The sequence below is a fragment of the Pantherophis guttatus genome, chromosome 7, assembly GCF_059756535.1.
Source record: "Pantherophis guttatus breed Tessera chromosome 7, ASM5975653v1, whole genome shotgun sequence".
Lineage (NCBI taxonomy): Eukaryota > Metazoa > Chordata > Lepidosauria > Squamata > Colubridae > Pantherophis > Pantherophis guttatus.
The window spans coordinates 24,855,306-24,874,305 of record NC_142069.1 but is presented as its reverse complement, the minus strand read 5'-3'; the positions used below and the strand labels follow the sequence as shown (position 1 = coordinate 24,874,305).

Genomic DNA, 19,000 nt, shown 5'->3' with positions numbered 1-19,000 from the left:
ACAGCAGTGTATAGATCTGAGAAATCCTGTATAGGTACCATGTCATTCTATTGCTCAGATATGTTATGAAGCAAAGGAAGTGATGAAGTTTAATTGAATAGGAAAAACGCCAAAGATTTTTTTGTGCTCTGACCAGTCTCAGATCCTCTGGGGGAAAAAAATCTTAAGTCTCATTCATAGGAAAAAATGCTACTGTAATTTTGTTACATCGAAACGATCAGTTGGATCCCTAAGAATATTCTGTCTCTGAAAGGTTTGTGTCTAACCATCCAATGATGCCTCCTCGCACGTGATCATTTCATCAGAATGAATTGCCTATCGGACTAGGATTTCCTCTAAGGATAACTGGGAGTCACAAATAACTTTAAATAGTCTCTGGCTTCATTGTCCCCTTTAGGAGACAAGAGAGTGAGTCATGCCATCACTTTCCAGGACATTTCCTTCCTTCTTCTATTGATATTTGGGGTGCACAAATGTGACATTTTAATGTTCTAAATCAGTGGTGGGCTTCTACCTGTTCGTCCTGGTTTGGGCAAACCCGTAGTGGCAGGGGCGGGAAGCTCCGCCCACCTACCCAGACGTCATTACGGATGCTCTGCGCATGCGCAGAAGCACCCGCGCCCATGCGCGCCTGCTCACAGTTCCGAACCGGCAGCAAAGGTAAGTGGAACCCACTACTGGTCTAAATGTTCTGAGACCCAAATGCATGTATCTTTATACGTCTTGCAAAGCAGAGAATCAGAAATCCATAAATCTATGGTAGCCCCCGAGCCCTACTTCCCATTGCAACATTTCCAATTTTATGAGCACATTTATCCCCCCCAATAATAAAATAATATTATGGCAGAGGAAAACTCCAGCAATAAGAACACAAGAAACTTTTTTTCTTTTTTTTTCTTTTTTTGCCTAAACAGCATTGCATTTCAGCTTTTAATGAGGAATCTATTTTGTAAGCATAAATAACCTAAAGGCTCGGATTTATTAAGAATGCAAAAAAAAGAGAAAAAAGAATTAAAAAAATAAATCAGGGCAAAAGGAACATTTCCACCCCAAAACAGTGTAGCACTTACTTGTCACATCTAGAGCTATTGTCACTGCAATTTTCTTACCCTGCAAACAAGGCTGTCCTTTCTTACCAACCATTTAAATAATAAATTTCCAACTATGCTGCTCGCAGCATTACTAAAAAAAGAGAGAAAAATATTAACTTACAAAATAACCAATTCTTCATACATAATTATGACAAATTAAAAAAATCTTAAATTAAACAGCTTTCTTTCTTTCTCTGGGTTCATTTCATTCCGGTTTCAGGTAGCTTGGCACTGAGTAATTGAACATTAAAAAATCAAGTTTGTAGACTTCATAGAGCTGTGTCTGGTGCTCTGAACTGATGTTCTGGAAGAACTCTGCAGTCATTTCATCAGTAGTTCTTGTAGACTTTGCATAAGTGGGGAACTTGAGATAGTTTCCTACTCCTGCTAGTTGAAGGATGTAATTGGAATCCTCCTCAAGAGTCTCGTACTTCCCTATGAGGTCGTAATGGATGTGACAAGGATGGCACAGAGAAAAGACAGTTTGCCAGTGTTCATTAAATGGCTCTTCTCTTTGAGTTTGCGGGTCTATGAGATAAGCCACAAACTCTTCAAATTTTACATCATCACCTTTCTGCAGAGCCTCCTGTGTCGCATTTTTCCTTTGGCGCTTCACGATTTTGGTACCATATCTCTTGTGAAAGGAGGTGTTATATTTTTGGGTGAATTTGTTTCTGTAGGCCGACACCAGTCTCTCAAAAGGCTCACGGACAAACAAGAACTTCATGTAGTTTTTCAAGCGATGGTTGATCTCTGGGATGCTGTACTGGTTGAGTGTTTTCAAGTTGGATGAGATATGGGCTTCATTTGCTGGTATCTCCATTGGATCGGTATATTTTCCTCTCCCAGTCAACACCATCATGACTCTTTTCCAGTTGGTACAGGCCACTTTGGGGACATAGCAATAAATCAGTTCATGATCTTCATCAACCACTAAATGTTTGAGATCATTAGGTGTCAGCACACGGCGTTTCTTATTGGACATGCTGTTGGCTCGGCATGTATCTGTCACTTGATCCCTCCGGATTTGATGAAGGATTGCCGTGCTGGATAATTCCAACTGTATAAATAAAACATAAATAAAGACAACTTAGCACTGTTTGGAAATATTTCTTTCATCTCGTTATTAATACCTTCTGCTTATCCTTGTTGCTAAAACCTACCAAAGTGGTACACTACAGATCTCAAAGATATCCTAGGCAGAAATTGCTTCTAATTCTGTGCTAGAGCTGCTTCTAATTCTCTTCTTTACACATTCCTCTGCTGTTTTATTGGTACACAAAACTTCCTTTACCACTTTGAAATAAAACAGTTACTAAAAATGTACTTTCCTGGAAAACTAGTGGCTTGTTCAAGACCCCCTATCCAGTCTTCTATGTCTAAAACCAATATTACAACTTAGGGATGATGCTCAATCGCATACCTTGTGGGTATATTATTATTATTATTATCTCTTTTATTCATTAAACATTAAACTCAGTCAACTGAACATTTAAAAATGTATCACAAATACCATTGACTGGTGCTAATGGTTGATACAGGTTGCTGCCAGTGTCCTAGGTATCAACCTTACTATTATTATTATTATTATTATTATTATTATTATTATTATTATTAGTTAATCTTTAGTGAGATTCACAGCCTTTGAGGCTGGTTAATAGCTCAGCAGCTCGAGTCCTAACCAAGGACCTAGGAACTGTTAAGGTATCGTCGGAGGATGTAAGCTGTTCCGAGTAAGGTGGTTTTTTGTAGAGTCAAAATGTTCAAGTCTGGCAAATTTAGAATTTCTAAATAGCGGGCTAGCCCTTTGGGTATTGCTCCAAGGGATCCAATTACAATTGGGACAACACATGATTTCTTTTTCCACAGTCGCTCACTACTACTACTACTACTATTATTATTATTATTGTTATTGTTATTATTATTATTATTATTATTATTATTATTATTATTATTACCGCCTATTCATCCATGGCGACTCAAGGCAGCTTACAAAATATAAAATCACATTTAAAAACAGTAAAACTAATAAAACTAATTAAAAAGAATCAAATAAATTAATGTAATAAAATCACCCACCTCCCACCCCAGTGACAGCAGATCACACGAGCCATTTAAAGGGCTCCATCCCACTCCGGGTTCCCCAGGCCTGCTGGCAGAATCAGGTCTTCAGCGCCTTCCGGAAGAGAATTAGAGTGGGGGCCATTCTAATCTCTGGGGGAAGGATGTTCCAGAGAGAGGGAGCCACCACAGAGAAGGCCCTTCTTCTGGGTCCCACCAACTGTATCTCCCTTGGGGATGGGACCCGCAGCATTCCTTGCCTCCCCGCTCTGATGGGTTTCCTTCCCCTGCCGCGCCCACCAAGCCATGCCCACAGAACCAGTAGTAAAAATTTTTTTGACTTCACCACTGACCTAAAGCCATAATTACAGGTGAAGCTGCAGATGGAAGCAAACACATTTTATTGGCTCCTAAGGACAATGCAGTCATAACCTGGTACTGAAAGTATTTCAATCTACCGTTATGAAACAAGGCAATATAAATCTTTCTCTTATTCTAAAAAGACTTCTTCCTGCAACTCTAGTCAAACTCACTTTGAAAGGAGATCAAAACTTGGTGTGACCTTTGCTGCTGAGAACAGAAGGAGGACTCGGGTTTCCAAACACTTTTGAAAATGAACACAGTATGTGCTCCTGCTGTTGATAGGTATCTCAGCCTAAGATTAATTGTTTTGTCTTCCTCGTTGGCAGTGACCTTGGCATGTGAAATAAACTTTGTGGAAATGCACCAAAGGAATTTTAAAATATGCTTCCCAGAAGTAGTTTTTTTTATTTAGTTTTGCTATGTATCAGTGCTGGCTTCTGAGACTCACAGCATCAAATAGGGCAAGCATCAGTTGGCTTTTAACATACTTTTTGCTTATCACATTCTTTGTTTCTAGATGGATATATTTATTAAGGATGTTTGTAGTTCCAAATTGAATAAATTTTCTTTTTTAGAATAGGTTAAATTATAGGATAGGAATACATTATTTTTCCTATTTTAGCCCTCTAATCCTTGACACTGCAAGTTTTCTGGGTAGATTATTTAGTTACTTAAGATATTGCAGCAAAAAAAGAACAATCCTGCAATACAATGGGACATAGCGCATGGATGTTCCAATCTATTAAAAAAAGCCATTATAACAATATGATGTCAAAGGCAGTGGTGAAATCCAATTTTTTTTACTACCGGTTCTGTGGGCATGGCTTGGTGGGTATGGTGTGGCTTGGTGGGTGTGGCTTGGTGGGCACGGCAGGGGAAGATATTACAAAATCTCCATTCCCACCCCACTCCAGGGGGAGGATATTGCAAAATCTCCATTCCCACCCCACTCCAGGGGAAGGATATTGCAAAATCTCCATTCCTTCCCCACTCCAGGGGAAGGATACTGCAAAATTCCCATTCCCTCCCCACTCCTGGGGGAAGGATATTGCAAAAACTCCATTCCCATGCCACTCTGGGGCCAGCCTGAGGTGGTATTTGCTGGTTCTCTGAACTACTCAAAATTTCCGTTACTGGTTCTCCAGAACCCGTCAGAACCTGCTGGATTTCACCTCTGGTCAAAGGATGTCAAAAATCATTGAGCAAAAGTCCTACAGTTTAAGCATTAATATCCCAAATTTTTTTTTCAATGTAGCCAGGAATATTTATTGTAAAAATTATGCTAACCCAATTAAGTTCCATTATATTGACCAACAGAGTGTTAAGCCATGAATTACTGAACAATGGGATTGGTTCCCACAACTAACTATTCTTAACTTACAAAACAATAATTTAATTGCAAATTACACTATTTGTGCAAAATCATGACAGATAGGACATCATGTACCATCCCTTGATGCCACTTGTGGACATCCATGCAGGGATTATAATTGTTAAGTGTTGCATTCATCTAACATGCTGAGTTTACTATAATGTCGTAACTCAGATATTACTGAGAAGTGACCCATTAAATATACTTGACTTTCCTTTTAGGAAACATATTGATATTATCAATATCCCCCCCGAGACTAGAATGGCACTGAAGACCTGGTTCTGCCAGTGGGCCTGGGGAACCCAGAGAGGGATGGAGCCCATTAAATGGCTCGTGTGATCTGCTGTTGCCGGGACAGGGGTTGGGAGGTGGAGGGCAGTGGTGGGTTGCCCCTGGTTCGGACCGGTTCTATAGAACCGGTAGTAAAACTGGCAGGAAGCTCTGCCCACTGACCGGGACGTCATCAGAAGCTTCTACGCATGCGCAGAAGAGCGCGTGCAGGCACGATGTGAACCGGTAGTAAAGGTAAGTATATTTTGTTATATTGTACTACTGTATATTAATTTATTTGATTTTTTTTGTTAATTTTTATTGTTTTAAATGTGGTTTTATATTCTGTAAGCCGCCTTGAGTCGCCATGGGCGAATAGGCGGTAATATAAATTAATTAATTAAATAAATAAATAAATTCTAATATCCAGAATACATTCTCATAAGAAACAATTTTTTTACATTTGCATTAGTATTGGCTGCAGCCATTAAAATAGGTATTATTCCCACCCCACCCCATTATTTAAAAGCACAGAGCTCAAATACCGCAAGAGCCACAGTGACGCAGTAGTTAGAGTGCAGTACTGCAGGCTACTTCTGCTGACTGCCGGCTGACTGCAATTTGGCAGTTCAAATCTCACCAGGCTCAAGATTGACTCAGCTTTCCATCCTTCCAAGGTGGGTACAAGGAGGACACAGATTGTTGGGGGCAATATGCTGACTATGTAAATTGCTTAGATAGGGCTGTAAAGCACTGTGAAGCGATATATGTCTAAGTGCTATTGCTATTTTTTGATCTGGACTACGTAAAGGGCTGATTATAACCTATCTTCCTTTTCCCCCTTCATCCCTTCATTTCAAAAGTTCTTCTTATTTGCCATGAATGAATGAACACACAAACATTCCATAAACATTCCAAGACCATTAATGGGCTTCATAATTTACACAGTCAAAATCTAATTGCAGCAGGAATGTCGCCATTAAATCTTAACAATAGCAATCAATGTCTTTCCTATTTTTCCTTAATTAATACTCACATCGCATTGTGCTATTTTATTCCTTTGCTCTGAAAGTTAAACTTTCATTTAAAATAAAGCTCCATGTCAATTCCATCAAGGTCCTGGAATCATATTTTCATGATTTGTAGACCCCACCCCCACCCTCCAGTGTTTACATTTTGTTCCTGCTGAGGTGTCTGTGTAACCTTGAGCTTGTTGTTGCCATATGTGACAGCCATTCCTAATGTGCGTAAGAGACAACTGACCTAATATGCCCTTTATCCAAAGTCTTAATGACAACAAATTAAGAGTCACATTGAAGCATATCTGCTTTTTTGGCTGCTGACATACCTAGAGACCCTCACACAATTAAAAAAACAAACAAACCCAGACTTAATTGCAAATTAACCTTCTAGCTAGCAGATCTTTTGATTGAAACTGCACTGCAACAATGGTAATTTTTGAAGACACGAATTTGCATCAATATGCTTAAGGGGTTTTTGGCAAGCATTTTGAAACTAATGTTTAATAATCGTTGTTTTGTATATACCCATTGTTTTTTAATCTTCTTGTATGCCGCTCAGAGTCATCTTTTTGCAAGATAGCTGGCAATATAGATTTGATAAATCCATAAATAGATCAGTATTCTCAATATCTTCAGTAGCTAGAAACAGATGTTTCTTCTCAGCACTTTTATGACATAATCCACATAATCCCATTTCACCACTACAGGGGTGAAATGCTCCCGGTTCGGACTGGATCGCCTGATCTGGTAGCGATGGCGGCGGGTGGTTCGGAGAACCGGTAGCAAAAATCCCTCCCCACCCCCATGCCCAGCTGAGCCGCACAATCATCAGAGGCTTTTTATTTTATTTTTAAAAGCATTTTTTCTACAACTTCTTCAGCCGAAAAAATGCTTTTAAAAGTAAAAACAAAGCCTCTGCCGATCAGGCAAGTCAGCTGGGATCGTCAGAGGCTTTAAAAAAAATAGAAAAGCCTCTGCCAATCAGGCAAGTCAGCTGGGATCGTCAGAGGCTTTTAAAAGCATTTTTTTACAACCTCTTCAGCTGAAGAGGTGTAGAAAAAATGGTTTTTAAAATATTTTTTTAAAAAAAAGTTGGCCACGCCCACTCAGTCACATTACCCCCCCATCAAGCCTTGCCTACAGAACTGGTAGTAACAAACTTTACATTTCACCACCTGATCCACTATCAGTAGCAAGAAGGCAGGTGTGATACATGTACAGGTAGTCCTTGACTTACAACCACAATTAAGGCCAAAATTTCTGTAACTAAACGAGAAATTTGCCCCATTTTACAACCTTTCTTGCCACAGCTGTTAAGTGAATCACTGCAGTTGTTAAGTTAGTAACATTGTTGTTAAGTGAATCTGGCTTCCCCAGTGACTTGGCTTGTCAGAAGCTCACAAAAGGTGAGTTACATAACACCCGGAACACTGCAAACATCATAAATATGAATTAGTTGCTAAGCCTCTGAATTTTGATAATGTGACTGTGTGGATGCTGCAATGGTTGTAAGTATGAGAAATGGTCATAAGTCATTTTTTTCAGTGCCGTTGTAACTAAATGAATGGCTATAAACAAGGACTATCTGTACGGAATCTTACTGCGTGGCTTTATTAAAACAATATGATAGTTATTTAGCAGTTTCCACAAACTTCAGCACTGAAGTGACATGCCAGCTCTTACCTAAAACAGTCTGAGATCCCATGAAAATATGCAAATCAGAAGAGATAATCCTTGATTTTCCCCACATTTTAAGATACAGAAATAGTTCTTTTATTCCAAAGTTTGGATGATCCAAACCAGAGGTCCCCAACCTTTCGGACCTCAGGGACCACTAAATTCATAATTTTAAATCCCGTGGACACTAATATGATCCGCCTAATGACCGGTTGGGTGGGCGTGGCTAGGTGGTCATGTGACTGAGTGGGCATGGCCAACTTGGTGTCACTCACATCGAGGGGCACCTCGCCAGCCTCTACTTGCCCCTCCCCTCTCCTCCCAGCCACTCCTTGCTTCCCCACCCAGGCTCCTTAGGGCCCCACCAAGAAGCAGTTGTTGGAGCTAAGCAGCCACCACGAGAAAGTGTTGGCAAAACAGCTAAGTTCAAATTGGATCTGACTGAGAAGGGGGCTCAGCAGAAGCACCTCACTGAGGACTAGGAGCATAGGCTTTCCAAGCAGAGGGAAGACCTGTGGGAGTGCAAGGCCAGGTACCAGCACCTGGAGGCTCAGCGGGCTGAGATGGTCAGCCAGTTCCAGCCCATGATGCAGTCCCACTGGAACAAGGCCCTCCGGCTCTTCGCCACCAGCGGTGCTTCCCTCCAGCCTTTGCCCAAAGCCCTGTACCAGGAGGCTGAAGCAGATCCCAAGTCGGAATTTCTGCCCCCCTCCAACCCACTCAACAAGACCCCGAAGGGGGAGACTCTCTGTAGCAACACAAATTGCACGTATCTGTCCCAGGGGCCGTAGTTTGAGGACCCCTGATTTAGTGCAATATAAAAAATGCAAATAATTTTTCTTCAGACCACCAAAATTTTCTCGCGGACCACCAGTTGTCCATGGATCACCAGTTGGTGACTTCTGATCCAAGCTGGCTTGAAAGCTTCTTTTATATCTGAGCAGATTGCATAGGTAGGGCTTTTTCAAAACTTTGGAGACCCAAACTGATCAGGAACATTTTCTTCCTATACCACAACTTCCTTTCACTGTATCTGTGAATTTATTTTTTGTTCAGAGATGTCAATAGCCCAATTATTGGGATCGTTGATGTAATCAGCATGGAAAGAAGTAAAAAAAAAAATTAAGGTGGTAGCTACCACTGTTCAAAGCCTTGTCCCCTTTGATGTGTATGACATTAATAAACAAAACGATGAAGCTTTGATTGTGTGGTCATAGCCACCAAGTTAACTTTTTTGGTGCTTCTCCCATGTCTGAAATAAGCTTTTCTATTACCTTTTAACTGATCGTTTTTGCTACCTTGAATGCAGCGCTCCATCTGATAAATCTCAAATATTAAACAATTGTGCTGAAATTAGGAATAGGAAACAAAGCACAGTTGCCCCAATTTTTATGAACATCATAGATTGGAAAGGCTAGAAGTAAGTGTTGCAGGTCCCAATTCAAAATACAGCCCGAGGTACTAACTAAAAAAAGAAAAATCAAAGTTGTCAAATTGCCTTTGATCAAAAATCAAAGGCAATTCATTTCATGTCACATTTAACTAAGACATATCTGAAGCAGTGGGGAGACATTATTTGTTTAAAACTCCTGTAAATCATAGCTTGCTATTTTTTTCTGAATAAAAGGAAAATCCTTTCATTTTTACCTTCAGTGGGTTCTTGCTATATTTCTTGCAAGTACTATACATATTTTCTTTACTTTCTTCTTATTTTTCCTCCCTTTCATTATTTGCTCCTACAGTAATTTTACTTCATTTGCTGACAGACATTGTCTGCCTTGCATTATAATCCTTTCATCAGTTTTGAACATCTGCCAAGTCCTCACTGTTTCATTCTGTTGATGTATTTGAAGATGCTAATTTCACTTTGGATGGCTTTGTATCCTATCCCAACTCATTGCATAAAACCCTCCAGCAAGTCCAGAAATCAAGGCATCTTTGCTAGGGTTGTACATGCAAGATCCTCCTCTTTGTCTCCCTGCTAGACTTCAAGGGACAATCAGATAAGGTGGTCCTGATACCCCCTGTGGTCTATGACCTCCAAATGTGATCCCATTGTGCCTTCTCAAGCATCACTTATAGAATATAAATTTTTTATTGGCCAAGTGTGATTGGACACACAAGGAATTTGTCTTGGTGCATACGCTCTCGGTGTACATAAAAGAAAAGATACGTTCATCAAGGATTATAAGGTACAACACTTAATGATAATCAAAGGGTACATTAAGCAATCAAGAAACAATATCAATATAAATTGTAAGGATACAAGCAACAAAGTTACAGTCATGCAGTCATAAGTGGAAGGAGATGGGTGGTGGGAATGATGTGAAAATTGTGTGTTCACTTACCCTCTGGGTAAGTTCTTTCATGGAAAGCAATACATTGGTTTTCACCTGTATGTCAGTCAAATTATAATGAGTATAATTTCCTTGGGAGGAGAGAGAAATAATATAGGTGCAACACACTTTGTGCATGATTCAACAGTTCAAATGATCAAATGGATTTGTATTTTTCATTTCAGGTAAAAAAACCCCACCTAATAGTTAAATATAATCCCAAATGTTATTTCGATCACTGCGCTACTGGATGTTGACATCAAGCAGAAGGAAAGGTTCTCCTGGGCTTCTTAGAATATATCACCAATGAAGATGATGAAGATGGGAGCAGCAGGCTGGTTCAGTGACATTCCAAAAACAAAATATTTTGTTGCTGTATCCTGGGAAGGATTGTCTTAGGTATTGGAGAGAAGTAATTTACCTTGTTAAATTGAATGAAATCTGGTGAAGAAAAATAGAGGAGAATGTTTTGGCCTGGTAGAAAGCAATGCTCACATCTTTTGCCAGCATTTAGTTTGACTGGAAACTAATCTGTCAGTTCACTATTAAGTCAGAGTCATTCATAAAGGAAGAATGTGCAATGAATTTTAGGATAAATATTTAGGAGTCTAAGCCAAGCATGGAAAATCCACACATAGCTTTCCAAAATCTTTGGTGTAGCTCCAAGAACTCCCCCCCCACTGCTATTAAATTAATTTAGTATAATAAAATGGTGAAATTAATTGATGTATATAATCGTATTAACTGTCAGTAACAATTTAAGATGAATTAAATTTTAATCACATCAAATTCTATTGTCTTCCACCATCCACTTTTTTGTAGTCTCCCCCCCCCCCCGAAGCACAAGTGTGGCTAATTGGAAGCCAAACACCCCATCCTGAGCTTCACAAAAGTATTCTATTTTTTAGAGTATCTACTCATCATTTCTACTTTGGTAAGGATTAACCTCCTAGTGAACCTCCATATTCAAGGGATGGATATGCTAATTTAGAGTTGTTGTATTTTCTCCAACTTGCCATACCAAATTTTATTTGCTTCTTCTTGAAAAAAGATAATAGTCATCAGCTGGAATGGAGAAGTGCAATAGATCTCTTAAAATACCTGAAATAATGTCTCATAGATGAAGATCAAGACTTCACTTCTACTCTTTAAGCCTGTAGGACAGGGGTGTCAAAATCAAGGTCCACGGGCCACATCCAGCCTGCAGGGTGCCTAGATCTGGCCCCCGACACGAGTGATGTTTAGCTGGCCACGCCTACCCTGGCCACAGCCATCCGGCTCCCTAAGGTCAAACACAACCCTGCTGCGGCCCTCAATGAAATCAAGTTTGACACCCTGCTATAGGACATAAGCTAATGGATTGGCTAAAGGTTTTAAGTTATGGGAAGACAACTTCCAAATAGATATTGGGGTGGGAAGGACTATTAATAAGAATAATTCAAGAAGCAAATGGCCCACAGAAGTGGTGAACGCTATTTGTAGATGTATTCAGGATAAAGGTGAACATTCATTTGTTGAGGTAGCTTTGATCTGGATCAGTGGTGGGTTCCACTTACCAGTTTGCAATCATGATTGCGCGCATGCAGCACTTCTGCACATGCACAGAACCTTCTGCGTGTGAGCAGACTGTCCGTGATGACGTCTGGGCCAGAGGTGGGTTTCAACAGGTTCTGACCAGTTCTGGAGAACCGGTAGCAGAAATTTTGAGTAGTTTGGAGAACTGGTAAATACCACCACTGACTGGCCCCGTCCCCATCTATTCTCTGCCTCCCAAGTCCCAGCTGATCGGGAGGAAATGGGGATTTTGTAGTAACCATCCCCTGGAGTGGGTGGGAATGGAGATTTTACAGTATCCTTCCCCTGGAGTGGGTGAGAATGGAGATTTTACAGTATCCTTCCCCTGCCACACCCACCAAGCCACACCCACAGAACCAGTAGTAAAAATTTTTAAAACCCACCATTGGTCTGGGCAGGTGGGCGGAGCCTCCTGCCACCATCGCTACTGGCTCGCACGAACCAGGGTAAACCGGTAGAAGCCCACCACTGATCTGGATGCCTGGAAGACGGAGATGGTAAAATGCTCTTCCAACTCCATGTTTCCCCCACTTGTCTGACTATAAAATAGCAGCCTTGGCAGCTTCCCTTTCTGTGCAGGTGATATTAACATTTTGAGGTCAAACCTCCCTTCTGTTGCTTTTCAGTGATTATGACCTTTGAAAGATACTGCTTAGATTCTTTGGCATGCTGTCATTACAGCCATCTGGAAGAGGTTTTCTGTCCTGTGTTTTTATTTTTACCCCTTTGTCTTTGTTTTCTTTTGTGTCTTGAGAGGAGCTCATTTTCCTCTGTTCAACCAGCAACAACAATAACACGAAACCAAAAAGCTAAATGAAAGCTACATGTGTGTAACAGATGATGGATGAGCTTTCCACTACCAGGAAGTCATCTTTCAAATGCATGAAAGGGGAAAAAGAATAGTCAGATATATCCTCACAAGATAGAATTGTTTACAATCATGCACAAGGCTTTCCCATTAAAAAAAAAATTAACCTCCACCCAACCCCAAACAATCAGCCCTCTTGTTTGTGATGTGTCCAATAATTATAATGGTACTTTTTAATATTTACGTTTGTTTACAGTGACATACATCAAAAAGGCATGTTAACATTCTGAACCATCTTTTGGAATTAGAAGCTATTTTCAGATCTACTTTAAAAGCTTGATATTTAAAATTATGGAGCTCATTAGAAGTACTTTTCAACAAAATGTCAGCTGGATGTGACAGCTTCTTTATGTGGCTTTTTAAAGCTGTTCTGGAAACTTTTGAGAGCACCTGAATAAAACCAGTAAAACAGTGGCTGTCAAATTGTGGTTTATGAAGACATCCAATAGATCATTGACTGCAACATTCCTACATCCTCTAACAATCAATTGGCCAGGCCAGGCCAAACATCCTCCACCCCCCACCCTTTATTGTATTAACTGATTTGCACAAATGGATCAGAATCTAAAAATGGATGCATTTGTACATGGCAGTGATAGCACAAGTAGCTTGTGTGTGAGAAGAAATAAACAGGACTTGAATGCAGTTACTGCATTGTAAACTGTAGATACGGTGCTAAGTGGAACTGGGATTCCACACAATCAACATGTAAGAAAAATGCAAAATGAAAATAGGTGGACATGGAAAGAGATACTATTTTTAATATTGATATAGGATTGTAAGTATTAGAAAGATAAATAAATTGACATACTAGAATATGATCGTCAGAAACTATTGTACAACACCAGCACTGTTCAAAATAGTATATATGTTACTCTGTTTTTTACTTTTGTTTTATGGTAAGTGGAATGCCAGGACAATTACACTGTATTCAATATATTTATATGTAAACAATAAAAATATATCTTAAAAAAATATGGTGATTAAGATATATAAAACAAGGATTTCATTGGCTTGGAAATCCACTAATCCCTAGCCCACAGTACTCAGAAATTTCAATTGATATTCCTGAATGACAGTTGTTACGATGATATGTTAAAATTATAAGAACAGTAGTAATATCAAAATTTTAGAAGATAATCTTTTTTATGTTCTTATCTGATATTCTGCAAAAATTTCCTTTCTTCCTTCCATCCACATTGCATAAAATTCAAGTAATGGTTCCTCTGATTAGCTGATCGTAATGTCAAACCATAAACTCTTCTACAATACGTAGTCCCAAATCATCACATTATGGTTTACTCTGATGTGAAATTCCAATCATTTTGTCTGTACCAACAGCCACAAACTCTACAGCTTCCTTCTATAAATACTGTCAAGAAAGTCCCCCAAATGAGAAACAGCATAGAAATCTGCTTTTTTTTTTTTGTTTGGTTTGGTTTTGGCGTTTTCTTTCTTTCTTTCTTTTTTTCTTTATTCATATACAAACTTCTCAGTTGTCCTTTAAAGGAAGCATAAACTGAGAATGCTTATTCCATTTGAGCTTTTAACCTGACAAAAGAGAGCAAAGCAAATATTTACACACAGTACTAAGGCCAAGACACAAATAATTGAAACTTGCCTCAAGAGTCTACAGATTAAAATAACACAGCTCCCACTGTCCTACTTTAAACCTGATGCAAAACATCTGCTCCTGCTTAGGTTTCTGTCATTTCTGTTTTCTTACCTAAACCTGTAAAGAGAAGGCGGGGCCAGATATGACCGTATATAAATTAATATAGAATAGAATGGAATGGAATGGAATGGAATGGAATGGAATAGAATAGAATAGAATAGAATAGAATAGAATAGAATAGAATAGAATAGAATAGAATAGAATAGAATAGAATAGAATAGAATAGAATTCTTTATTGGCCAATTCCACACAAGGAATTTGTCTTGGTGCATATGCTCTCGAAGTACATAAAAGAAAAGATACGTTCATCAAGAATCATAAGGTACAACACTTAATAATCATAGGGTACAAATAAGCAATCAGGAAAGAATATAAATATAAATCGTAAGGATACAAGCAACAAAGTTACAGTCATACAGTCATAAACGGAAGGAGATGGGTGGTGGGAACAATGAAAAGATTAATAGTAGTGCAGACTTAGTAACTAGTTTGACAGTGTTGAGGGAATTATTTGTTTAGCAGAGTGATGACCTTCGGGAAAAAACTGTCCTTGTGTCTAGGTGTTCTGGTGTGCAGTGCTCTATAGCATTGTTTTGAGGGTAGGAGTTGAAACAGTTTATGTCCAGGATGCGAGAGGTCTGTAAATATTTTCACAGCCCTCTTTTTGACTCGTGCAGTATACAGGTCCTCAATGGAAGGCAGGTTGGTAGCAATTGTTGCTAGATTCTTAAAATTCTTGCTAAAAGTAGACAATCGAGAAGGTGGCAGCATTGAAGCTTCCGGCCTAATAGGCTTCCAAAGCTGACACAATCCTTATTGTGCCCAACTGAATATTCAGAAAGAAACCTTCAGGCAAATAAGAAGAGCCGTTCTTTGAAATTCTCTCTTAGCCTGTCTTTTTTATTGCCCTTGTACCTTAAGAAATGTAAATTATTGATTGTACTAGAAAGCCCAAAGGGAAAAATGGGGAGGGGGGAGAAGAGATTGAAAGAGACAGAGAAAACAGGCATTCTAGGAAAGAGAACAGTGTATAAATCAAGATTATTTTTTTTGTCTTTGAGCTTCAAATCCTGTCTAAGCTAAAAAAAAATTCAGAATCATTTGATTGTCCCAGTGAAGGAAAGACACCATCAGATGTCCACCTGTTCCATACAAAGAAACTGAGCCAACTGGCAGCTTAGGTTGATGAGTCTGAAATCCTCAGCCCTATTCTGAGGTTACAAGCTACTTCCAAGTGGGGAGGGAAGCAAGTGCAAGGTACTGGAAAATAGTAGAGGCCTGCAGATATTTCTTTGCATCATCTTCTGTCTGCCCAGAAGAGTCAGTGCTGCCAGACTTGTATTATGGTTTGTTGACGTGGATTGTCCTAAGCAAGTTGTTTTTACAGAAATTTAAACAAACTTATTTTGAGACATATGTAAAATGCATCTGTTTGTAATAATTCTTAAGAGTTTTAATTTATAAACAGAAGTATATGGGAACCTGCAGGTTGTTCGGTAAATCTAACTTTCTCTACGCTGAGAATCACAGCGTAGAAAAAATCTAAAGAATCTGTAAAGAATAAATCTATTCTTTACAGATAGATTTAATATTCTTCTATCTGCACTTCTTCAAGGAGGTATAATAAAATCCTTGTAGCTGAGGACATTTACCCTTGTAAGGTTAGCCTTCAAGAAGGTTGAACTCATCTCTCATGTACTAATGCATTTTATAAAGACATTAGGTCAATCTTCATTGTACCACTAATAGATAAGTTTTCTGGAAAGCCAAATACATTTTACGTGAATCATCTCCTTTGGGATTTAAAACCATTCATTATGTATAAATAGCTAATTTTTGGGTTGCTGTGATTAAAGTAAGATATAATGGATTAAATACTTAATTACTTGGTTTTAAATATTGTGGTTTGATGCACCTTAACTATCAATGTTTTAGATTTATTATCTAGGTAACAACTATATTAACATAGTAATAGAGGAGTGAATATTGTATATGTGATTTATTTTGCTAGACCTTAGTATATTATTGAATTTATTTGCTTCACTCTGTTTTTGTTCTTTTAAATTTTGCTGGTCATTGACTGAATAAATATTGATTGAATTATAATTTATGGTGAATAATAATGCAACACTGAATGGCATACATAAAAGGTATATATGATTATATTATCTCCCCTGCCACAAATTATGTGTACTTCCCACACGGACAATAGGTTAGGAATTGTAGCATTATGTTATTGGCATAATTATTAAATAATTATAGCATTATCTTTCATTGACTAGATCAGGGGTCTGCAACCTTAAACACTCAGAGTGCCACTTGGACCCATTTCCCACAGAAAAGAAAGCATCGGGAGCCACAAAACCCTTCCCATGCCTGACTATTTCTTGAGTGGTCACAAAACTAGCATATGTAATTGAAATTAAACGTTCTGTTTTCTTCCGAAACATTTCTTTTCTTGGATTTATCCATGGCTGGCCTACCAGTGGTTGAAAAGCTCAATAAATCGCATGCCGGCCGATATCGCACATTGATGATTGTGACACATATTTTGAGTGACAGGGAGCCACAGCAGAGGGGTGAAAGAGCCACATGTGGCTCCAGAGCCACAGGTTGCTGATCCCTGGACTAGATTATACTTCATGAGTCATACAGAAGGTAATTGGTAGGCACAGGAGAAGAATCTAAATAGTGGGATCAAACAACAGCAAAAACAAAATACATGTGTGGCTTATAGCAATAATTAATACCAGTCATAGGTACTAACACAATGGAGTTAATCCCAGTTTTACTGGTGTACTTCCTTTCTTGAGGTTTTTAAGAGATTGGACAGCCCCTTCTCAAGGATGTTCTAATTGGTTTTCCTACACATTGAAAAGGGTTGGACTAGATGATCTCTAAGGTACCTTCCAAACCCATAATTCTATGATTCTGAAACCAGTTGCATTGTGAATCCCAGCACTTTAATTATATTGCCTAGAGTAAATAGGTGTGGGAGTAGGTGAGTGGCACTGCACTTGTAGACAATTAAAATAATTAATTGAATTAGTTGAGATAGATAGCCACACCAATCACACAAGTTGAGATAGGTAGCCACTCAAATCAAAAAAAGATTTGTGTGGCTATCTATATTAAGAGCACAACTCTGTGTGGCTCACAACAACAATAAAACTACAAAACCCCAGTGTATTCGTTTTGCTCAAACACCAAATATGTTTGCACATACTTGCCCTATATGTCAATGTCTTTGTGAAACGAACATTTACTCTTCACATTTGAAGCCTCTTCTCATACCTCTGTTTATGGCTGGCTATGCAACAAGTAATTTTTGTCACACAAAAAAATTCAGTGGGCTTCTGTACGCTGCATGCCAGAAATACAAAATCCTTCGGAAACAAATTAAAAACAAGTGTTGTGTGTACTTTCCCCTGAAGTGAAGACTGTAAAATTAAACAGGGTTCTGTTGGCGGGATACCATCCTGGGCACCGAACGGGGAGATAACACAAGACTCTTGTGTTGTTTCCCTTGGAAAAATACCACAGGAAGGAAGACAAGGAGAGCTTAGTTTCTGCAGCTGAGCTATAATGTACCCAAAGGAGCAAGATTAGAGGCCTAGAGTTAATTATGAAAAACAGTGTTTTCATAGGAATGCACTTTCAGACACCCAAATTACCATGTATATTTAACCAAGGCAAATACCTGTGTTGGGAGAGGGAATGAAGAACATAAGGGCTGTTGTATAGAATCAAGCCAACAATCCTTTGGAGCAGGCAACCCAGTGAAAATAGCAGGAACATGGGAAGAATCTGGGAGAGGCAGGCAGGGATGTGTCCCATGCTGTTTGCTGGGAACGTTGAAGCAACTGTGGATGGGGGCAATCATTCTCATTTTTGGGAGGACATCTATTTTTTCTTCTTCTCTTTCTGACACCGTCCTTTCTTTTCTGCTCCCATCAAACAGGCTCACAGAGAAATGCTAGATTCCTTTGTCCGGTGGTCTGAATTGCAAAACTTGCAAAATTCAGCAAAACCTTTAGGTTGAAAGTTGGCGGCTCTCCCTGTTTTGAAGTATCATTTGAAGCAGGGGCCACAGGTATTTGTCCCCCAGCCCTGCAACTCTGGAAACTATTTATTTATTTATTTATTTTATTAAATTTCTATACTGCCCTTCTCCCGAAGGACTCAGGGTGGTGAACAGCCACAAGATAAAACACATAAATACAAAAATTTAAAATAGATTAAAAACCAATTAAATAATTTGGCTGAATTTAAAATACCCCATAATTTAAAACAAATTAAAATTTAGATTTAAAATTTATATTTAAAAGGGGAGAAGATTTAGGCCAGGACAGCCTGATGAAATAAAAAAGTCTTAAGCGCGCGACGGAAAGTGCGCAGATCCGGGATCCTCCATATCTCCGGGGGGAGCTCATTCCAGATCGTAGGTGCCCCCACAGAGAAGGGTCTCCCCCTAGGGGCCACCAGTCGACATTGTTTGGCCGACGGCACCCGGAGGAGCCCCTCTCTATGAGAGCGTACTGGCCGGTGGGAGGCTATTGGTGGAAGCAGGCGGTCCCGTAGATAACCAGGTCCTAAGCCATGGAGCGCTTTAAAGGTGATAACCAGAACCTTGAAGCGCACTTGGAAGACGACCGGGAGCCAGTGCAGCTCGTGCAGGAGAGGTGTTACA

General features: G+C 39.3%; 1 protein-coding gene across 2 annotated transcripts in view; it reads right to left on the bottom strand.

Moving 5' to 3' along the window:
• Nucleotides 1-962: 962 nt before the first annotated feature.
• The window catches only part of CHST11 (carbohydrate sulfotransferase 11), a 210,333-nt gene continuing 192,295 nt past the window's right edge, over nucleotides 963-19,000 (bottom strand). For both annotated transcript variants that reach the window (XM_060694531.2, XM_060694532.2), the window contains exon 3: nucleotides 963-2,151. In XM_060694531.2, the coding sequence (XP_060550514.1) occupies nucleotides 1,297-2,151 (855 nt within the window). In that variant the 3' untranslated portion in view covers nucleotides 963-1,296. The remainder of the gene's footprint in view (nucleotides 2,152-19,000) is intronic.